A 24,894-nucleotide genomic window follows, 5' to 3' on the forward strand; every position below is an offset into this window, starting at 1 on the left:
ACTATTTCTACTATATCTATATAATACTGCAGCAATATTCTGGTGATGATGCTTTACTTTCCCTTATCATTTGTTCCGAATGTTAACTCTTTGTTGACGTTTGTGTATACATGATACAGATTTTCTCTTTTGTATTTGATGATTATTTCAGGTTAGTGTTCTATCTTATGTTGGCTCTAATTGATTCTGTGACACTTTAACAGGCTCCATGCACTTTGAAAGGCCTAAGTATAATTCAATTTGATTACGTACAGTGAAGAAAATAAGTACTTGATCTCTTGCTGATTTTGTAAGTTTGCCCACTGACATGAACAGTCTACAATTTTAAGGGTAGGTTAATTTTAACATTGAGAGACAGAATATCAAAAATAAAATCCAGAATATCATTGTATAAATTATATAAATGTATTTGCATTTTGCAGTGAGAAATACGTATTTGATCCCTCTGGCAAACAAGACTTAATACTTGGTGGCAAAACCCTTGTTGGCAAGCACAGCAGTCAGACGTTTTTTGTAGTTGATGATGAGGTTTGCGCACATGTCAGGAGGAATTTTGGTCCACTCCTCTTTGCAGATCATTTCTAAATCATTAAGATTTTGAGGCTGTCGCTTGGCAACTCAGAGCATCAACTCCCTCCATAAGTTTTCTATGGGATTAAGGTCTGAAGACTGGCTAAGGCCACTCCATGACCTTAATGTACTTCTTTTTAAGCCACTTCTTTGTTGCATTGGCTGTATGTTTTGGGTCAATGTCTTCCTGGAAGACCCAGCCACGATCCATTTTTAATGTCCTGGCGGAGGGAAGGAGGTAGTCACTCAGGATTTTACGGTACATAGCTCCATCCATTCTCCCATTGATGCGGAGAAGTAGTCCTGTGCCCTTAGCTGAGAGACACCCCCAAAACAATGTTTCCACCTCCATGCTTGACAATGGGACGCGGTTCTTTGGGTCGTAGGCAGAATTTCTCTTCCTCCAAACACGGCGAGTTAAGTTAATGCCAAAGAACTCAATTTTTGTCTGCTCTGACCACAGCACCTTCTCCCAATCACTTAAAGAATCATCCAGGTGTTCATTGGCAAACTTCAGACAGGCCTGCACATGTGCTTTCTTGAGCAGGGGGACCTTGCGGGCACTGCAGGATTTTAAACCTTTATGGTGTAATGTGTTACCAATGGTTTTCTTGGTGACTGTGGTCCCAGATGCCTTGAGATCATTAACAAGTTTCCCCCGTGTAGTTTTAGGCTGATCTCTCACCTTCCTCATTATCAAGGATACCCCATGAGGTGAGATTTTGAATGGTGCCCCAGGTTGATGTCGATTGATAGTCATTTTGCATTTCTTCCATTTTCTTACTATTGCACCAACAGTTGTCTTCTTCTCACCCAGCATCTTACTCATGGTTTTGTAGCCCATTCCAACTTTGTGCAGATCTATGATCTTGTCCCTGACATCCTTATAAAGCTTTTTGGTCTGGCCCATGTTGTAGAGGTTAGAGTCTGACTGACTAATTGAGTCTGTGGACAGGAGTCTTTTATAAAGGTGACTATGTAAGATGCTGTCTTTAATGCAGGTATCGAGTTGTTTAGGAGCATCTAACTGGTCTGTAGGAGCCAGAACTCTTAATCGTTGGTAGAGAATCAAATACTCATTTCTCACTGCAAAATGCAAATAAATTTATATAATTTATACAGTGTGAGTTTCTGGACTTTATTTGTGATATTCTATCTCTCAATATTAAAATTAACCTACCCTTAAAATTATAGACTGTTCAAGTCTTTGTCAACAAGGGATCAAATACTTATTTCCTTCACTGTTTACAATTCAGATATCGTTTGGTATGCTATCTCTATATAGCGAGTGTGGCTACAATCACTCCCCTCTGCTTTGGCTGACTGAATGCACTGCAGCGATTGTGGGCAGCGCATGCGTGCAGTGTACGTGGGCAATGCAAGCTGTCTATCAAAGTATTACAACCGCCCCTATGACTGGAGGCGAGGCTATAAGTCCATTATTTTCTCCCTGTAGCCAATGTAGTTCCATTAATTACCTGCAGAATAACCCTATTTCTGCGGGACAAAAGTGATTCTCCAGATCAGTACAATAACTGCGATAAGAAAATTATAACGTTTATTTTTATATTTTAATTGTTAAAAAAAATTGAACTTAAGGGGTTAACTACACTCCTCAAAATTGTAACACTATGAAAATTACAGGACAGATAGATATGGTAATAATACGCAAATGGGGAAAAAATGGAAACCAAACTTTCAAAACATACATTTATTTACTATCGAGTATGAAAAATACATGTTTTTTCATACCTTGGCTTGTTATCAAAGACGGTATTAGTGGTTGGCTAAGGAATGTTCTGCCTATTTCTACAGGTAAATAATGTTTCTGGTCACAACAGGTTCACTTTAACCCCTTCACTATCTTTGTTGCACTAGTACATCAAAGGCTGTGTCCCTGCCTTTGATGCGGGCTCTGACGATGAGCCTGCATCTTTTCCTGCACTTGATGGCTGATTTAAGTATATACACTTAACAGTCGCGGGTACAGTGCTGCTCCACCCTCAGCTGTCAACTTGTTAAATTCTTCTGTCAATCACTGACAGCAAGATTTAACAGTCGCCAGCCGGTATTTTGTTATAAATCCCAGCCATCCGTGCACCTGTCACATAATCGCATGGCACCAATAGGTTTTCATGACAGCAGGGGGTCTGCTGATGACTACGGGTCTTGGAAAATGGCAACAGAGCAAAATTATTTTTTTACATATTTTGGAATTTTTTTCACAACTTAAATATTAAATAACCTATACAGGTTTGGTATCTACAAACTTGTACTGACCTGGGGAACCATAATACCAGATCAATATTACCATATAGTGAACATGGTCAATAAAAGTGCAAAAAACAATTGTGGAATTGCATTTTTTTTTTGCAATTTCACCTCTTTTGTAATTTTTTTTCCCGTTTTCCTGTGCAATATATGGTGTAATCAATAGTGTTATTCAAAAGTACAACTTGTCCCATAAAAAAAAGCCTTCATACTGCTATATTGACAGAAAATAAAAAAGTTATTGGTCTTGGAAGAAGGGAAAGAGGAAAGTGCAAAATTAGAAAGTCACAAAGTGGTGAAGGGAAATGTCAAATAGTCTAGTGAAAACTTTACTCACCCATTTGGATATTTATCGGGAGTTTTCGCATGTGTATGAGGCACCATAGAGCTCCATTCCTGACATCTTTTACCTGAAATCGTCATGTAGATTGTACCTCTATAATTTTCTCCATTTCCGGAGTAACAATCTGAAACTGCAGCTGATGTGGTGGGTGCAGGTTTTTCTGTAAAATATAATGATAAAAAGGACTTTCATACATACACAAGTAATTTACTTAAGGGTTAATGCAATGGTTAGACTATTCAATACACATAAATAGCAGCAGAAAGAAGTGACTCCAATATTTTAGGACGGATGCAAAAACTTTGACATTAAAGTATTGATGACTGTCCACCATCATCAGTATGAGATTGGTGGGGCCACTCACATCTGGTATCTGCTGTTCTCAGCGCTGGATGTATGCAGAACTCAACAGCTCCGCATGTTTTTAGTGTCCACTGCGAGTACTGCAGTTTGTCTCACATTCAAAGTTTTTTATTTCTATAGTATATATATTTCTATAATATACAGTATAACTACCAATTTGGCAATTCTGGCTAATGTAAGATGTTGATTTTTGCAGTGGGCCTTCTGGGAGGCTGAAATTCATTCTACACCTTCTGTCACTCCTAGCCAGAAATATATCCATAAGAGCAAATAATGTAAAGGATTCATCTATTGTCCAATGCATTTTTTTTAGAGTGTGAGCTATCCAAGAATTAATGAAGCAGGAATAAGTATTTTTTCCGATTCACAATCATGTTAATTTGGTGGGTAATTTTTTTTTAATCATAATATTACTTTGTTTATCCCTGTCAAGACCTGCTGATTTTTCATTTTTGCACTTTTGTTTTTTCCTCTACTTCTTTCAAGCGCTACAACTTTCTTATTTTTCCATCGGTATAATCATATGAGTGATGCTTTTTTTAATAATGAATTGTGGTTTTAACTGACAACACTCACCATTGTACATTATAATGTACTGACATTTTTTTTTACAAATCCAACTGGGATGAAACTGGGAGAAAAAAAAATCAATTCCATCATTGTTCTATAACTTTTTTATACACCGTTCATTTTATGGTAAAAATGACGGGACAAGTATGATTATCCAGATCAGTACAATAATTGCGATATCAAATTTATGAAGTTTATTTTTATATTTTAATGGTTAAAAATGTTTGAACTTAAGGAGTTAACTATACTCCTCAAAATCGTAACACTATGGAAATTACAGGACAGATAGATATGGTAATGATATGTAAATGGAGAAAAAATGCAAACAAAACTTACCAAACATACATTTATTTACTATCGAGTATGAGAACTACACGTTTTTCATACCCTGGCTTGTTATCAATGAGGGTATTAGTGGTTGGCTAAGGAATGTTCTGCCATGCTGAATGCACTTGGGTACGCAAATCATTAAGATCCACTGCTGCCAGCTACCATTACAATAGCCATCTAATCAAGTCCCAGATGTGCTCGATGGGAGAAAAATCTGAAGACGCTGCAGGACATGGTAGTGAGTTTGGGACACTCAGGCTGCCCACATTTGCACCAGCTACATGTGGCCTGGCATTGTCGTGTAGAAAAACTGCTTCTGGGACACTATTACATTCTCTCATGAAGAACTCTTCATGGTGTTTCCCATGTGGTCTCCAGACCAATCTCCAACTAACACTGTGTCCAAAATCAGGACTCATCTGTAAAGAGTATAGACCTCCATTCCAGCCCCTATTGCCGACCTGCTCTGCACTATAATAGTCTTTGAGAGCAGTGGTGTTATTTCATGGGACACCACCTATAGCTGGACATCTGGCTTGCAGCCTAATGTTTTGCCTGATGGTTTGTTTAGACACTATTTGACACCTCAGGCTTGGTATTATGAGGTCTAATTTCGCTTACAGTACACATTGGATCACTAGACTCTATTCTTCAAATCTGATGAGAACATGTGGACAAATCTGATGAGAACATGTGGACAACACCACAAAGAAGCCTCCATGAGGGAAAGTCACTCCTGTCTTACACCTGCGATTATGGTGTGAGGTAGCATAATATGGACAGTAGGCGGTCCCATCTAGCCTGTATTCCAGGTACACTAACAAATTAGCACTATATTGATTTGGTCATGGAACCAGTCGTACATCCCTGTATTTTAACACGACAATGCCAAACCACATGATGTCAGTACTACTGTGAGCAGCCTGCGGTGGCTTAAAAGTGCCACCATGGCCTCCTGACTTGTCTCCATGGAGCACATCTGGGAGGACATTGGTCACCAATTGCAAAGAGAGCTGCCAACAGAAAATTTTGATGATTTGCATGCCCTAGTATATTCAGCATGACCAAAAATTTCTTAGACAACCATTAATAATCTTAATGATAATATGCCAAGAAGTTTAAGTGTAGCGATTTCTTCACCTGGAGCCCATGCTTAATACTGAATAAATCAAGATATTTTGAAAAGTTTGTTCCCATTTTGTCATTATTTTATATAATTGACATGTATGTGTAGGGGACATGATGCATTGTTTTGTTCCTTTTTGCCTTTAATGTATATTTGTCTGTGCAATGTGATACTGCTACACTAACTTGGTGTATCACTCCATAATCTGGTACTGCTACACTATTATGTGTATTACCGTGTTTTGCTTCCTTACTCGTCCCCATACCGTATGCTCTGTTTAATGTAATGTTTTATTGCTGATTTGTGCTACTGTAGAAATGTCCCACGTTGTATGTATTTACTGTTGCTGCAGTGTACATATTTTCTATTGTAAATGTTTAGTGGGTAGGAACAGCTTAATACCTGTTTATAGCTAATAGATGGGGGCATTTTAGTGCACACAGCTCTTAGATAGTGTATAGAGTGAATAGATGGTTAATAGTAGGAGGGGCTGCTGTATGGTAAGTTGCTGTGTTGGGATAGAGTCAGAGGGCGAGGGACTCTCGAACCGTACATGGGCTATAAGTCCAGGGCTCCACAGCAGCCACAAAACATTAAAGTAGTGGGGTCCAGTCATCTAGAGCATCAGAACAGTACAGTTGGGGGCCAATAGCGGTTCCAGTATGTGGCAACTCATCACTTGGGTAGAGACCCTAAGGAAGGGAGAGGAATCTACAGATGCTGTGAGTTTGGACAGTAGAGATGTGGTACAAGCGCAGGAAAAAGCACAGAAGGACAGGTCACTCTGCCAGTGGCTTCTGACTCCAGGAACTAATGATCTTGTGTCTGGGCGAAACAGACCGAGGGATGCGTATCCATAGTGGAGTGGTGCAGGAAGGATGCTGAGGAACTGCCAGGGATGGCCTGACCTGGGTCCGTGCTATGTGACCATGAGAGAAGTGCAGGGAAAGGAAAGGAACACCGTTTTATGAAGCCTATTGTAAAAGCTGTGAAAACTTTGGATGTACTGTGTGAAGAACCTAGTAAAGATGTTCTTGTTGATGTTTAAATGGACTGTGTCTCAATTAATGCAAATCGGCCTGGAGAGAGTCTCCTGCAGCAAAGGGAAGATCCAGAAGGAGATGGATCTGAAGATACAGGAATGCTGACTAATGGTGATAATTTTCCTTTGAGGTGAGGCCAGGGCACAGAAAGCCAGGTGTCGTCGGCCATGTCTACTGCCCTGGGCCAGACCCTTACATATGTTCCTATGATTTCCACAAAACCTGTACTGTTCCTTCTTGGTGTTACATTTTACACATTGACGAGTGTGTACATAACTTAATTATACACCTTATTTGACAACACAAAAATCATCGGTCCTCATTCATAAAAACTGTTCCCAAATCAATATTTCAGAAACAGGATAAATAGTAACTTTTGGGAATAAGATTATCACCATGCATTAAACACATATTTGCTTGGAAGCTGAAAATCTTCAATTTCAAATAAAGAAATAAATGTATTTACCAACAGGTTTATCGTCACAGCTGGGTAAGTCACAATATTCCCATCGTGTTAACTTGTCAGTGGTATAGCACCAGGGCATGGACTCTCCATCTGGGTTTCTACAATAATTCTTTTCAAGATTTCTAGAAATCAGATTAATTTATGGCAATTTAGAAGATTTTAAAATATACACATTTTTACAGACGAAAAGCAATTTTTCAGTAGTGAATGCATTTAACTGTCAACAGTTTTTTAGTGTATGAACAAATCACCTTTGCATTCTGCGTCATCCATTAGCCCAAGAAATCACGTGCCTGTGCAGTAGCATTGCCAGCTCATTCAGGTGCCCTTTGCTCTGCCCTACTGGGCAGAGCATAAAACATAACTGTGTATGTGCAGAGACACGTCATTCCAGCTCCTATGTAACAGAGCCAATAAGTAGCGCAAGCCGGTGATGCAACTGTGCAACTGCATGATTTTGTTGGGAATGATGCACATGAATGAAAACCAGAGGATGGTGATTAGAAGCAGAAAGGAGACACAGACACCTCAGTAATGATGCCCATCACTCCAGGCCATCAGATTTAAATATGGTGCAGTAGCATTTCACAAGATATTTTGGGGGTTATACAGGGGGATTCAGGACTCAGGAGACAATAGACAACTTTGTGGAATGCAGTTCAGGAGTTATAAAAGATAGTGGCATTTGTTCAGAAATTAGTAAAGCCTCATCTGACCATTATACAGTACCTTGATAAACTATTCATACCCTGGGAACTTATCCACATTTTTTCACGTTACACCCACAGATGTGTTTTATTTGGATTTGATTTGATATACCAACACATAGTAACAAGTATTTGTGAAATGTTAAATAAATGATACCCGGCTAACTACTTATTTTAAAAATATACAGTAAATCTGGACATTTTCCCTCTACAGGCTTTATCCCTTAATTGCAATTAACTCTGAGCTGGTGGAATAAGACTAGCTGCTATGAGCGCCACCATACACAGCAAATAGAGTAGGATTTCTGCTCTTCATTTCTCAGGTAGCACACTGACAGAAGCCAGAGCAAGGAAATTATACCCCCAATCTGAGCTGAGTGTATGTGAATCCAGCTCTGGGGTGAGGTAAAAGACTAGTTAGAAAGCTTACTACGATCTTTCTTTGTCTGTACCTTCACTGTGTTCCTCACTCCTGCTCTCCTCTTCACACAGTATACTGGCCTGTGTAATGTGAAATCACCAAAAGCCTGTAGTCTCTCTTGTCTGAGCAAGATGTTTTTTCAAAGTGAATGATAAGTTTAGGAGGCAGAGTGGAGAGGAAAAATGATCTGAAAAGTGGGGAAGGAAGCTGATTTCTCTAAGATGTAATACAATGTTTCTTATATTTGTCTGTACTATTGATGTATGCAAAGTTTGTTAAAAGTACAGACCTTTTTGAGGGGTTGTCTGCTATCAAAGTAAAATAGCAAAAATCATCATTAGTTACGTAATGCCTCCCCAGTGCTGTCTCTCTGCTGCTCCCACCGGTCTTTGTTGATGTGGCTACAGCTGTGATGTCACGTCTATAGCTCATGACCTGCCAGTCTTCGTTAATGTAACTGCAGTGGTGATATCACAAATGGTGCAGCTAATCACTAAGCTCCATGGCCTTATGCTGTCTACGTTGGCAATGTTTTACCTTAAAATTTTACAACCACTTTATATGTAGTTAAATACATATCCCTTACTTGCAGGGATAGTTATCTGGAGTTCTCCCATGAGTATGAGGTTCCTGAGAACTCCAAGATTGACATATTTTTCCAGTTACTGTTACAGCAATATTTCCAGTGTACGACTCTCCATTGCCAGATAAACATTGCAACCCTGGAGGTGATTGTGGGGTATTAGAAGCTGGAATGTGAAAAGTAGAAAAATATTATTCAGTAAAGCGATTTCTTAGAATGTTAGAACAATAGCTAAAATTCAGTAAAGCTATTTCATTAGAACGATAACTAAAATTGTTTACTTGAATCTAACGCATATGCAAATTTTACCACAGTGTCACCTACCTTCAATGTACAATATAACATGCTGAGAAGAGAAATTGGAGTAGTCACACAAAAATATTAAAATAAAACTGCACTGTTGAATTTGTTATCTACCAAGTCACCGAGTTGAGTTGACCTTGATTAATCAAAAAAAACTGCACAAAAAATAAAAGCAATTCTATAACTAATAAGATTAATGATATGTAGCATAGACATAAACGTAGATTCCTTACTGTTATGGCTGGCAATCAGGCAACACAGCGTGCAGTAATCAGCGCACATACAGAGATCTGGCAATAACCAAAAACAATAGGACGAGCTCTGAGACATGGAATCTCTGTAGACTGCAGTACCTGATCTATCCTCACACAACTATAAACAGCAGTGGATTGCGCCTATCACTACCTATGCAACTCGGCACTGCCTGAGGAGCTGACTAGCCTGAAGACAGAAATACAAGCCTGACTTACCTCAGAGAAATACCCCAAAGGAATAAGCAGCCCCCCACATATAATGACTGTTAGCAAGATGAAAAGACAAACGTAGGAATGAAATAGATTCAGCAAAGTGAGGCCCGATATTCTAGACAGAGCGAGGATAGCAAAGAGAACTATGCAGTCTACAAAAAACCCTAAAACGAAAACCACGCAAAGGGGCAAAAAGACCCACCGTGCCGAACTAACAGCACGGCGGTGCACTCCTTTGCTTCTCAGAGCTTCCAGCAAAAGTTAATAGCAAGCTGGACAGAAAAAACAGAAAACAAACTAGAAGCACTTATCTAGCAGAGCAGCAGGCCCAAGGAAAGATGCAGTAGCTCAGATCCAACACTGGAACATTGACAAGGAGCAAGGAAGACAGACTCAGGTGGAGCTAAATAGCAAGGCAGCCAACGAGCTCACCAAAACACCTGAGGGAGGAAGCCCAGAGACTGCAATACCACTTGTGACCACAGAAGTGAACTCAGCCACAGAATTCACAACAGTACCCCCCCCTTGAGGAGGGGTCACCGAACCCTCACCAGAACCCCCAGGCCGACCAGGATGAGCCACATGAAAGGTACGAACAAGATCTGGGGCATGGACATCAGAGGCAAAAACCCAGGAATTATCTTCCTGAGCATAACCCTTCCATTTGACCAGATACTGGAGTTTCCGTCTAGAGACACGAGAATCCAAAATCTTCTCCACAATATACTCCAATTCCCCCTCCACCAAAACAGGGGCAGGAGGCTCCACAGATGGAACCATAGGTGCCACGTATCTCCTCAACAACGACCTATGGAATACATTATGTATGGAAAAGGAGTCTGGGAGGATCAGACGAAAAGACACCGGATTGAGAATCTCAGAAATCCTGTACGGACCAATAAAACGAGGTTTAAATTTAGGAGAGGAAACCTTCATAGGAATATGACGAGAAGATAACCAAACCAGATCCCCAACACGAAGTCGGGGTCCCACACGGCGTCTGCGATTAGCGAAAAGCTGAGCCTTCTCCTGGGACAAGGTCAAATTGTCCACTACCTGAGTCCAGATCTGCTGCAACCTGTCCACCACAGAATCCACACCAGGACAGTCCGAAGACTCAACCTGTCCTGAAGAGAAACGAGGATGGAACCCAGAATTGCAGAAAAATGGAGAGACCAAGGTAGCCGAGCTGGCCCGATTATTAAGGGCGAACTCAGCCAACGGCAAAAATGACACCCAATCATCCTGGTCAGCGGAAACAAAACATCTCAGATATGTTTCCAAGGTCTGATTGGTTCGTTCGGTCTGGCCATTAGTCTGAGGATGGAAGGCCGAGGAGAAAGATAGGTCAATGCCCATCCTACCACAAAAGGCTCGCCAGAACCTCGAGACAAACTGGGAACCTCTGTCAGAAACGATATTCTCAGGAATGCCATGTAAACGAACCACATGCTGGAAGAACAAAGGCACCAAATCAGAGGAGGAAGGCAATTTAACCAAGGGCACCAGATGGACCATTTTAGAAAAGCGATCACAGACCACCCAAATGACCGACATTTTTTGAGAAACGGGAAGGTCAGAAATGAAATCCATCGAAATATGTGTCCAAGGCCTCTTCGGGACCGGCAAGGGCAAAAGCAACCCACTGGCACGTGAACAGCAGGGCTTAGCCCTAGCACAAATTCCACAGGACTGCACAAAAGCACGCACATCCCGTGACAGAGATGGCCACCAGAAGGATCTAGCAACCAACTCCCTGGTACCAAAGATTCCTGGATGACCGGCCAGCACCGAACAATGAAGTTCAGAGATAACTTTACTAGTCCACCTATCAGGGACGAACAGTTTCTCGGCCGGACAACGATCAGGTTTATTAGCCTGAAATTTCTGCAACACTCTCCGCAAATCAGGGGAGATGGCAGACACAATGACTCCCTCCTTGAGGATACTCGCCGGCTCAGATAACCCCGGAGAGTCGGGCACAAAACTCCTAGACAGAGCATCCGCCTTCACATTTTTAGAGCCCGGAAGGTATGAAATCACAAAATCAAAACGAGCAAAAAATAACGACCAACGGGCCTGTCTAGGATTCAAGCGCTTGGCAGACTCAAGATAAGTAAGGTTCTTATGATCAGTCAAAACCACCACGCGATGCTTAGCACCCTCAAGCCAATGACGCCACTCCTCGAATGCCCACTTCATGGCCAGCAACTCTCGGTTGCCCACATCATAATTACGCTCAGCAGCAGAAAATTTCCTGGAAAAGAAAGCACATGGTTTGAACACTGAGCAACCAGAACCTCTCTGTGACAAAACCGCCCCTGCACCAATCTCAGAAGCATCAACCTCGACCTGGAACGGAAGAGAAACATCAGGTTGACACAACACAGGGGCACAGCAAAAACGACGCTTCAACTCCTGAAAAGCTTCCACGGCAGCAGAAGACCAATTAACCAAATCAGCACCCTTCTTGGTCAAATCGGTCAATGGTCTGGCAATGCTAGAAAAATTACAGATGAAGCGACGATAAAAATTAGCAAAACCCAGGAATTTCTGCAGACTTTTTAGAGATGTCGGCTGAGTCCAATCCTGGATGGCTTGAACCTTAACCGGATCCATCTCGATAGTAGAAGGGGAAAAGATGAACCCCAAAAATGAAACTTTCTGCACACCGAAGAGACACTTTGATCCCTTCACGAACAAGGAATTAGCACGCAGTACCTGGAAAACCATTCTGACTTGCTTCACATGAGACTCCCAATCATCTGAGAAGATCAAAATGTCATCCAAGTAAACAATCAAGAATTTATCCAGATACTCACGGAAAATGTCATGCATAAAAGACTGAAAAACAGATGGAGCATTGGCAAGTCCGAACGGCATCACCAGATACTCAAAATGACCCTCGGGCGTATTAAATGCCGTTTTCCATTCATCTCCCTGCCTGATTCTCACCAGATTATACGCACCACGAAGATCAATCTTAGTAAACCAACTAGCCCCCTTAATCCGAGCAAACAAGTCAGAAATCAATGGCAAGGGATACTGAAACTTAACAGTGATCTTATTAAGAAGGCGGTAATCAATACACGGTCTTAGCGAACCATCCTTCTTGGCTACAAAAAAGAACCCTGCTCCCAATGGTGACGACGATGGGCGAATATGTCCCTTCTCCAGGGACTCCTTCACATAACTGCGCATAGCGGTGTGTTCAGGTACGGACAAATTAAATAAACGACCCTTAGGGAATTTACTACCAGGAATCAAATCGATAGCACAATCACAATTCCTATGCGGAGGTAGGGCATCAGACTTGGACTCTTCAAATACATCCTGAAAGTCCGACAAGAACTCTGGGATGTCAGAAGGAATAGATGACGAAATAGACAAAAATGGAACATCACCATGTACTCCCTGACAACCCCAGCTGGTTACCGACATAGAGTTCCAATCCAATACTGGATTATGGGTTTGTAGCCATGGCAACCCCAACACGACCACATCATGCAAATTATGCAGTACCAGAAAGCGAATAACTTCCTGATGTGCAGGAGCAATGCACATGGTCAGCTGGGCCCAGTACTGAGGCTTATTCTTGGCCAAAGGTGTAGCATCAATTCCTCTCAACGGAATAGGACACCGCAAAGGCTCCAAGAAAAATCCACAACGTTTAGCATAATCCAAATCCATCAGATTCAGGGAAGCGCCTGAATCCACAAACGCCATGACAGAATACGATGACAAAGAGCACATTAAGGTAATGGACAAAAGGAATTTGGACTGTACAGTACCAATAACGGCAGAGCTATTGAACCGCCTAGTGCGTTTAGGACAATTAGAAATAGCATGAGTAGAATCACCACAATAGAAACACAGTCTGTTCAGACGTCTGTGTTCTTGCCGTTCTACTTTAGTCATAGTCCTGTCGCACTGCATAGGCTCAGGTTTACTCTCAGACAATACCGCCAGATGGTGCACAGATTTACACTCGCGCAAGCGACGACCGATCTGAATGGCCAAGGACATAGACTCATTCAAACCAGCAGGCATAGGAAATCCCACCATTACATCCTTAAGAGCTTCAGAGAGACCCTTTCTGAACAAAGCCGCTAGTGCAGATTCATTCCACAGAGTGAGTACTGATCACTTCCTAAATTTCTGACAATATACTTCTACATCATCCTGACCCTGGCATAAAGCCAGCAGATTTTTCTCAGCCTGATCCACTGAATTAGGCTCATCGTAGAGCAATCCCAGCGCCTGGAAAAATGCATCAACATTACTCAATGCAGAATCTCCTGGTGCAAGAGAAAACGCCCAGTCCTGTGGGTCGCCGCGCAAAAAAGAAATAATAATCAAAACCTGTTGAATAGGATTACCAGAAGAATGAGGTTTCAAGGCCAAAAATAGCTTACAATTATTTCTGAAGCTCAGGAACTTAGTTCTGTCACCAAAAAACAAATCAGGAATCGGAATTCTTGGTTCTAGCATCGATTTCTGATCAATAGTATCTTGAATCTTTTGTACATTTACAACGAGATTATCCATTGAGGAGCACAGAGCCTGAATATCCATGTCCACAGCTGTGTCCTGAAGCACTCTAATGTCTAGGGGAAAAAAAAGACTGAAGACAGAGCTAAGAAAAAAAAATGATGTCAGGATTTCTTTTTTCCCTCTATTGGGAATCATTGGTGTGGCTCCTTGTACTGTTATGGCTGGCAATCAGGCAACACAGCGTGCAGTAATCAGCGCACATACAGAGATCTGGCAATAACCAAAAACAATAGGACGAGCTCTGAGACATGGAATCTCTGTAGACTGCAGTACCTGATCTATCCTCACACAACTATAAGCAGCAGTGGATTGCGCCTATCACTACCTATGCAACTCGGCACTGCCTGAGGAGCTGACTAGCCTGAAGACAGAAATACAAGCCTGACTTACCTCAGAGAAATACCCCAAAGGAATAGGCAGCCCCCCACATATAATGACTGTTAGCAAGATGAAAAGACAAACGTAGGAATGAAATAGATTCAGCAAAGTGAGGCCCGATATTCTAGACAGAGCGAGGATAGCAAAGAGAACTATGCAGTCTACAAAAAACCCTAAAACGAAAACCACGCAAAGGGGCAAAAAGACCCACCGTGCCGAACTAACAGCACGGCGGTGCACTCCTTTGCTTCTCAGAGCTTCCAGCAAAAGTTAATAGCAAGCTGGACAGAAAAAACAGAAAACAAACTAGAAGCACTTATCTAGCAGAGCAGCAGGCCCAAGGAAAGATGCAGTAGCTCAGATCCAACACTGGAACATTGACAAGGAGCAAGGAAGACAGACTCAGGTGGAGCTAAATAGCAAGGCAGCCAACGAGCTCACCAAAACACCTGAGGGAGGAAGCCCAGAGACTGCAATACCACTTGTGACCACAGAAGTGAACTCAGCCACAGAATTCACAACACCTTACTAGGTCAGACAAGGTGAGTCTTACATTGCTTGAATAAGAAACTCATATTAATTCATAATTTATAGGCGTCTCCGATTCATTGTATTTCCACTAGTATTTCTGCATGACTATATCACAATTAATGACTTTTTTGGAATGGGGGCAAATTTATCAAACTTTTTTCAAGGTTTCTTTTGCGAGTTAGTTAGTTTTCCAATTTTTACGTTAATTTGGCTTTTCCGGATGTTTTAGACAAATTTGGCAAAACTCTACTAGTTATTTTAGCTTTTTTCTGCAACATTTTGCAAAACGTATGACTTCTCCTGCTAAGAAAACTCAAAACGATACGAGGAAAAAAAGACAGTTCTGAGCTTTGAACAAAATTCATGCATGCACCATTGAATTTGTCACAAAAAAAGTCACCGTAAACCACATGTCAAAAAGAAAAGTGACCGTAAACAAATGCAAATCATGAATAGAGCCCACAGACTTTGGCCCCAATTCATCAACACTGGCATTTTTCACACCAGTCTCGATGACAAGGCGGGGTGGAGTGTGGAGCACCTGATTCTTTCAGAGACTAGAGAAAAATTTATGGTGTAAGGTTTGCTACCATTTAATATGAATTTCACACCTCATCACACCTCAGCTCCACCTACTTTGTCAAGCAAAAATGGTATAAAATGCCAAAATTTTGCATCTAGTCAAAGATTTTTACACAAATTTTTCTGACATAAAATCTTTGATGAATCACATATTTTATTAATAACAATGATCCACAGTCCAATTGACACAGACTCAAACAATGGAGAAGATGGAGAAATTAAGTTCTCCCTTTTCTCCACACCTGCGATACAATTCTCTCATGTAAGAGAATCAGATCACGGTAAACTGACACTTGGCTCAAACTCTGATCAGAAAGAAGATTGGGAGAGAGAATCATTTCTGGTGTGAGCGAGCCCTAAAAGTCGAATTTTTGTGCAACCTTAATGAATCAGCCCCCAAATCTATCTTGTCTGTCAGTATTTTTTGCCCTGATTTTCATATCAAACATGACCTATGTTTAGTGATTTTTTACTAAACTACCTGTCCAGCACATACGGTATATCCTTGCATTTTCTGTCTGAAGCTCAAGCACTTGACATCTACGGTAAATCTCTCTGTATGTTTCCTCAGGGATAAAACTAATTTTATTGACATCTTTAGGTGTTTTGTACCTTTGAGTTTGTGTTCACATTGTATACTCAATTATCTTGACAGCCCCAGTGCAAATCCTTATAAATTAATTTATCTTTGCAGGAGTGTAATGGTCTCCATTTTCATGTCTTTTAGTTGTCAGATTTATTAAAGTTTATTTTATATCAAGGTTTAAGCTTCTTTATTGATGATTTTAATTTTATGTAGCAAATCTCTTTTTTTTTGCTATATAGCAGCACACATGTATGTTTGGATCATATCTGGTTGGTATACTTATGGCATACATATTATTGTGCACCTTACTTTATATTTATGTTCCTCTGTATGTGGTTTGGCATCTATAAGTCTCTTCGACCTCACCAGTTTATTTTTATGGTCTATTTGTCTTTTGCCTATCTTCTTTTGGTGACTGATTTAGTCTAATTGCTACCAGTTTTGAATTTAAGCATTATATATTCATACATGTTTCCAAAAGAAAATATAATTTAACAAAAATCCTAATAAAATGAGAATCTAATAGAATAGAAAATCTGGTAGCAATTTTAATACTACACACAGTAAAGAAGAAAAATAAAAATAAACTCACTACAACGTGGAATTTCACAGAATTCCCATCGCTTGTTTGGATCAGTAGTAAAGCACCATGGTCGCGGTTCTCCATCTGGGTTGCGGCAATGATTATTTATAAGATTTTTCTCTGGAATGCTGGAAAAGTATTAAACATTAATAAATATTTTTGAAAAAGAAATATCTTTGAATCTGAAATACTAAGACATATTACATGGATCCAGTGTAACTTTTCATAAAAATATCACTCTATGGCCTGGTACACTCTGTTTCCCTACAGTTTTTTATGCATGCTTAAGGCCATATTAGGCTAAATTATAAATATTACATTTCCTGCTACAAATACTATACCAGTATACCAAAGTTTATCATAAATAAAGGGCATTTAAAACCATGAAGGCAGAGGAGTCAGAAATAGCATTTCAGGAGTGTAAAGATCTCAATAGGAAATGTAAAAAAGAAATCAAGCTAGAAAAGTTAGCTACTGAAACCCATTAACCCCTTTCTGACGCACTAGTATGCACTCAAGCACCTTATTCATTTTATAAATGATCATGTGGACCCATATACTTTAATCAAAAGACACTGTGCCAAATAGGTCTATATACATACTATCAAGCTATTTCTATTGCTCTATACTAAGGTCTCCTTTAATTTTATGAGTCATTGCTGAATATTTTTATCCTAAGAATACTATCACAAAGAAATGATTCTTTATTCTTGATTTGTGTCATTTTCCTCTGTTTCTCCTGTTGACATGAGGCACCTTTTTAATTGATTTATTTCTTTTTTTAATTTTGAATAAAATATTGTCTATTGTCTATTATAAATTCATCACTTTTTTCCTGGATTTTGTGGATCTGAATTATGTGTTATACATTTTGATATGGAGTTTGATTGTGTAGTAAAAAGGTTATTAACTAATATGTATGCAAATAATTGAGTAAACAAAATAAATTTTTCTCACTAATCACTAATCCACACCTAGTTATACCGGTATTTTACAACATTCCTATAATACACAAATATCTTGATAACCCATCGAGTCACCCAATTGTCACCTCAATGGATTCCATCTTGTCTCCTTTATCAATCTTTTTAGGACTCATAAGAACCACACGGTCATTTATCCTTGATACTGACCATTTTCTCCAGATCATCAGAGATTTATCAAAACTGTCCCCCAATAGTCTTTTGGTCACCACCATGCTCCAAAATTCTCATCTTTCTGAGTACCACTCCCTATTCTGTATTGAGCTTCTTTCCATCATTTAACAAGATAATTTCTTCCTCTTCAGTCTCTTCAGTAATGGTTTATATTTGCAGACACGTAGCACTGCTATAGGCTCTAATTTTCCACCAGCCTACACAAGTAGCTATGTGGACTACTTTGTGAACCACTATGTCTACACCATTGACCTGCTTTCCACATATTCCACCTGTTGGTTCCATTGACACCTTGACCAAATTTCTCCTTAGTCTAAACTCCATCTGACTGAAACTACAACTTAACTTTGACACTTCCCAAATATCTTGTTTGGATACTATTGTCATTAAGAACTTTTTTTTCCAACCCAACCAATCGCAACAGTTTCTTAAAATACACTAGCTGTCATTCAAAATCCAACAAAGACAGCCTCCCTTGCTCCCAATTTTATAAGGTAAACAGAATTGTACCAGCTCACTCTGTCCGTTCTTCCATATTAGAAGAAATATCCAACAACAACTTCCTTGATAGGTACCCTTCTCACCTCCTCCTGGAGATAAAAACCTAAATAACAACTAGAACAAGAATTTATACCATCATTCATAGACACTGGCCCATACTACATAGAGCATACCCCAATGCAGAAGCCAAAAGCAGTGGATCAAATACCCTCTGGATTGCTCGTCGCTCGGACCCTAGCCACAGTTTGAGACGGCAACATTGTAGTGCAGTGTGTCAATCTGGGGACTGAAAGTATCACCCTTCTACCTAAGAGCGAAGTGGCCCAAATCCTTGGCATGCCGTAGAAGCTAATGCCACCTGGCTTAGTTCAACTGGCCCTTATGCAAGGGGATTCCTTACTCTAGCAGTTACAGCTATACCGGAGTCTCCGTCTGGTAGCAAAAGAGAGGGTCGTAGAATTTTAGAGCTGATGTGGGCGGAACTGACGGGACTATCACCTCAACAAGTGCAGCGAGGAGGTACTGGAGCACTATCAGGAGGTCTTTGCCCGCCATGTAGATGACTTTGGTTGCACTCAAACCGTCGCTCATGAAATTCCTACTGGGAATGCCACTCCAGTCTAAGAGAGATATCATCATATACCTCCCCAGATGTATAAAGAGGTGAAGGAAATGCTGGCTCATATGTTGCAAAGTGGAGTGGTACGAGAGAGTTAGAGACCATGGGCGGCGCTCATTGTGCTGGTTCGAAAGAAAGATGGGAATCTGTGGTTCTGTGTCAATTATAGGCGGCTGAACTCTTGCATAGTGCAAGACTCTTATCCGTTTCCCCGAATTGAGAAATCCCTCACTGCCCTGGGACGAGCAAAGTATTTTTCCACCCTTGATCTTTCTAGCGGGTACTGGCAGATGCCAATGGCAGAAAATGACTGGCCAAAAACAGCATTTGTATTGCCCATGGGACTGTTCGAGTTCAATCGTATGCCCTTTGGTCTGACTAATGCTCCAGGGACATTCCAGCGCTTAATGGAGAGATGTTTGGGAGATATGAATTTTGAGGCTACCTTGATTTACCTTGATGTTATCATCGTCTACACGCCCACCTTTGAGGAGCACCTACAGCAACTCGAACAAATGCTGAGCCGGTTACAGAGTCATGGCTTGAAAGTAAAGCCACAGAAATGTCATCTATTCCATAAGCAGATTGAGTATTTGGGACATATTGTGTCGAATGAATGAGTAAGACCTGCACGAGAGAAAGTGGCAGTGGTGTAAGAATGACCCACTCCTATGATGGTGAAAGATGTATGGGCTTTCCTAAGGCTTACTGGCTACTACCGGAGATTTGTGAAAAACTTCACCCGTATTGTGAACCCCTTGTTGGAACTGTTAAAGGGAGTGTCAGCCAGGTCAATGAAGCGAACCAAACAGTGGGGGCCTTCCGGGCTTTGAAAATGGCCCCCACCAAGACCCCCATACTTGTTTATGCCAATTTTTCACAGCCATTCATCCTTCACACTGACAAAAGTATGCACGGCCTAGGAGCAGTCCTGTCACAGGTACAAGGACAAAAAGAATGGGTGATAGCCTATGCGAGACGGTCCCTGCATGATTCAAAGCGAGACCCCCCAATTATAGCTCTTTCAAGTTGGAGCTTCTGGCCCTAGTATGAGCTATGACGTAGAAGTTTGCAGAGTACTTATCTGGATCGAAAGTATTGGTGAAGACGGATAACAATCCCTTGGCCCACCTTGAGAATGCAAAGCTAGGGACCCTGGAACAATGATGGGTGACCAGCATGATGAAGTATCGGTACATGGTTCTCTACCAGGCCAAGGCCAAGGATACCCATGCTGACACCCTCTCCAGGGTGACACATGAACGTCCTGACCATGACTGAGATGAAGAGCTTGAGGCAGAGGAGATCCCTGGATTCCGAAACCTGTTCACCTTGTTGGTGGTGACGCAAGGAGAGATTGAAGAGGGGTCCGAAGATCAAGTACTAGGGCAGTCCCGGGATGACTGGATCAAACTCCAACAGCAGGACATGGAGACTGCTCAGCTGCGACAGTGGGTGGCGTTGAAGTAACTTCCTAGTCGAAGGGAGAGAAATGTGCTGTCCTCAGGCGCCCTGCGAATTCTAGGACAATGGGAAAGTCTTTGCTTGAAGGATGGATTGATATATCGAAAAGTGCAGTTGTTGTGAGAGGAGGGAGTCACTTGGCAAGTAGTGCTTCCAGAGAAGGCAATAAAGATGGTGGCCACCGAGGCTCATGAGCGAGGAACCCATTTCGATGCATAGAAAACATTCCAGTAGCTACAGAGATTAGTGTATCACCCATAACTAAGGAATGCGGTGGAAGATGGTTGCTAACAATGCAGAAGCTGTAAGGTGGCAAAGCCCCCAGAACAGCAGGCTCCAACACAGACCATTGTTACCTCTGCCCCTCTGGAACTCTTGATGATTGACTACCTGACTGTAGGACCAGCGCATCTTGGCTACGAACATTGTCTGATGATAACCGACCACTTCACTAAGTTTGCTGTGGTAACTCCAACTAGAGATCAGTCCGCCGAATCAGCTGCACAGGCCATCTGTCGAGATTTCATCTGCATGTATGGCTGCCCAAAAAGGATTAACTCCGATCTAGGCACTTGCTTCCAGGGGTGAGTTATGGAAGAACTACACCATTTGTACCTGATCGAGAAATCCAGAACTACTCCCTATTACCCTCAAGGGAATGGGGCCTGTGAACGCTTCAATTGAACATTGATTCAGATGTTAAACACTTTGGAAGAGGACCGGAAGGTACGGTGACCTGAGTTAGTGGCTGAACTGGTGTGGGTGTACAATAACCGAGTGCACAGCACAACAGCATTCATGACATACACCTTGCTGTTCGGGCGAAAAGGATGAGAGATTACAAAGCTGGAGCTGGACTCAGAGGAGGACTACCCACAGACGGGGGTGTCCTCTTGGGTCAAAGAATACCGACATCAATTGCGGACTCTCCATCAACTGGTGCAGATGAAGTTTCAGGAACTTAAGCACCATGAAGCACCACCTATTCGCGGGACAGCTTTGAAACCTGGGGACCAAGTCTTGGTCTGGAATAAGCGGTCACGGGGAAAATTGGAAAGTCGGTAGGAGCAGACTCTGCACTGATGGGCTGGTCTATGATGTTCAGCCTGAACAGGAGGAGGGAGCATCCACTAGAGTTGTCCATTGCAGCATGTTGCGGCCCTGCATGTCCAAAGAACCCAAAAGTGAAGAAGAGTTGCCAAAAACCGGGAACATGTCCCCAGCTCCGGCTCCTGACTTCAATTGAAAGGAGGTAGTGTTCAACCGCCAATGATCTGCTACCTACCCCTTCTGAGGAGATGAACACTGAGTCGCCAATGCTGGAAGTCACTGGAGTGGCAGACTCACCGAGCCAGAGCATCCCTTTACCGCCCACGAATCAGCCCGATTTACGCCGGTCATTGCGAACCACAACTGGAGTGCCTCTCGCCTGCTACAAGCAAGATCAGTTTATTTGGCAGAAAATTATCCAATAAGTCAAGCACTGTGAAAGACTAGTGAAGGCGCTCTCGCCTGTGGAATGGTCAGCTTAAGGAAGATGCGGGTGTAGAAGGCAGGGACAGGTTGCTGAAGTATCGGGTCTAGACATGCTGGGGCCGCACCTCCTGTTGCTGGAAGGAATGCAATTGCAGCTGAAGGGAATGCAATTGCAGCTGGAGCAAGGCGGTAACCTAGGTAAAGCGGGCATGGCCAGGGACAGTAAGCAAAAAGGTGCTGTGCGGGAACAGGAAAGGTCTTCCCGCCAGGACGCTGAGCAGTTGCGGATCGCAGCCGCAGTGCCCTCACATTAGGCCACAGCATGCATAGATGGGGTGGCTGCGTGAGACTTACTGATATCGGTGGGCACGCAGTGTAATGTGTGCCAGGCAGAGTATTGCAGGGCGGACGTCCGGGTGACAGCTGGCACACAGAGGAGTGCACGCCGAGTAATGCCGTTCAGAGCAGCCATTCATGTGCCGGTGGCTGCTCAGAAACACATGCCGAGTTGAACTTTGTGGAGAGCTTTAACTTTTAGCTCCGCAGTTATATGGACTAGGTATGAAAATACTTTGATTGTTAATATCTCAACAATGAAGAGAAATTAAATAAAAAATAACAAAAAATTTCGATTTCGCTATACAGCCACTATTTCTCTATGGAAAAAAAGACCTCACCATGCACAGTAAATATTTATATAAAGCCTCTGACAAAAACTGGATAACAACCTATAGAATATTTTGTTTTCCTGGGAAACCTGATGACAAATAAAACTTTATATTTTTAAAGCGCACAGACAGGATTTTGTAAACAATTTGTAAAAAAAAAAATCATAATTAAACTTTGTATCATGCTTGTTTTCCAAAATATTTAGTAAAACCTAAGAAAGAATACTGTGTCTAGTGTTAATTGATTTTTTACCTATCAGGTTTATAGCCATGAGTATGGGGCTTTTGAGAATCCCAGTTTTGACACTCCAATCCAGACTTTGTTTTTGAAACTTTACCTCTATAATTTTCTCCAGTACAATGAAAACAATCTTCTGTACAAAGAAACAAAGGAAAAAACATGTGAGAACCTTAAATCCTTAGATCAAGCAGTCTTGAGATTCAAGATGTTTACGTGCCACATATTCTGTCAATTATAGGGGATTTCCAGTCATGGAAAACCCCTCTCCTACTGGCGGGGTTTGTTGCATAAAACCAAACTGAGCATTACGTACCCTACCTGGGTCCAGTGCCCAGTATCCATCGCTGCTCCCAGTGTTTCTTATTGTCTGCAGCGCTGACGTCATGTCGACTGTGCTGCAGCCAATAACTGAGCTTAGTGTTTCTGAGTGGCTGATGCCGTTAACTCACACGGATCTGCAGAACTCTCTTACTGGCTGCGCTGCTGTCTACGTGATAGCAGCACTGTAGACAATAAAAAATGCTGAGAGCAGCACTGGAGACTCCGCGTTGAATCAAACTGCCCTGGGGGGTTCAGGGGTTTTCTGAAACTAGAATCCCCTTCCTTTAATTATGCTACTCCTTCTGACCTTTACATTGTGGAATATTACAAAACTCAAAGCGTTGATTTGGGTCTGTAGTGTAACACCATGGGCCATTAGGATCACTATCAGGGTTTCGACAAAAATTCGATTCCAGGCCAGCATTTGGATAATTTGTAGGTGTGTAGCTGGAAAACACAAATGCAACATTAGTATTAAAAAAACACAATAATCACTCAAAATGACCAATTAATTATTTCTTAAAATCCAGGAAAAACTATAAGGCAATAGTTTATTTACAAAAGCTTATGTATACCAAATTGTGGATTTACTTTTCATATTTTTTGTAGTAACCCTAACGGTATCAAACACAATAGAAAAAAACAGTTGCTTTCTCATAAAATCATAGACTATGACATTACATCTTACTATGTGTTTTAGTTATAATTAGGGTTGAGCGAAACGGGTCGAACATTTTCAAAAGTCGCCAACTTTTGACAAAGTCAGGTTTCATGAAACCCGATCCGACCCCTGTGCGGTGTCGGCCATGCGGTACGCGACTTTCGCGCCAAAGTCGCGTTTCAATGACGCGAAAAGCGCCATTTCTCAGCCAATGAAGGTAAACGCAGAGTGTGGGCAGCGTGATGACATAGGTCCTGGTCCCCACCATCTTAGAGAAGGGCATTGCAGTGATTGGCTTGCTGTCTGCGGCGTCACAGGGGCTATAAAGGGGCGTTCCCGCCGACCGCCATGTTACTGCTGCTGATCTGAGCTTAGGGAGAGGTTGCTGCCGCTTCGTCAGAAGCAGGGATAGCGTTAGGCAGGGTCCATTAACCACCAAACCGCTTGTGCTGTAGCGATTTCCACTGCCCAACACCACCTTCGGTGTGCAGGGACAGTGGAAGCTACATTTTTTTTTTTTTCCCCTCAGCGCTGTAGCTCATTGGGCTGCCCTAGAAGGCTCCCTGATAGCTGCATTGCTGTGTGTACGCCGCTGTGCAAACCAACTGCTTTTTTCAAAGCACAAATCCTCTTGTTCCTTCCTTTCTGCACAGCTATCTTTTTGGTTTGTCCACACTTTTTATTTAATTTGTGCATCAGTCCACTCCTTATTGCTGCCTGCCATACCTGGCTGAGATTACTGCAGGGAGATAGTAATTGAAGGACACTCCCTGTTTTTTTTTTTTTTTTGTGGGAGATTAAGATTGACATTTCTGCTAGAGTGCCATCCCTGTCTGTGTCATCTCTCACTCAGTGGGCCATAGAAAGCCTATTTATTTTTTTGCTTGATTTGGGTTATAAAATCTACCTGAAAAAATCACTACATCAATCAGTGGGAGAAAAATATTGGCCTCAGGGCTTGTGTGCCACTCTTGACTCCTGTGTGCATCATCACTCACTCAGTGGGCCA

General features: G+C 41.8%; 1 protein-coding gene across 2 annotated transcripts in view; it reads right to left on the reverse strand.

The window, feature by feature from the left end:
* Positions 1–24,894, reverse strand: part of PLG (plasminogen) — a 218,913-nt gene that overhangs the window by 88,051 nt on the left and 105,968 nt on the right. For both annotated transcript variants that reach the window (XM_069769519.1, XM_069769520.1), the window contains exons 5-10: positions 23,532–23,671; positions 22,916–23,036; positions 16,787–16,905; positions 8,797–8,959; positions 7,083–7,204; positions 3,179–3,344 (exon numbers count right to left, since the gene is read on the reverse strand). In XM_069769519.1, the coding sequence (XP_069625620.1) occupies positions 3,179–3,344; positions 7,083–7,204; positions 8,797–8,959; positions 16,787–16,905; positions 22,916–23,036; positions 23,532–23,671 (831 nt within the window). The remainder of the gene's footprint in view (positions 1–3,178; positions 3,345–7,082; positions 7,205–8,796; positions 8,960–16,786; positions 16,906–22,915; positions 23,037–23,531; positions 23,672–24,894) is intronic.

Source organism: Ranitomeya imitator, chromosome 5 (genome assembly GCF_032444005.1).
Source record: "Ranitomeya imitator isolate aRanImi1 chromosome 5, aRanImi1.pri, whole genome shotgun sequence".
Classification (NCBI taxonomy): domain Eukaryota; kingdom Metazoa; phylum Chordata; class Amphibia; order Anura; family Dendrobatidae; genus Ranitomeya; species Ranitomeya imitator.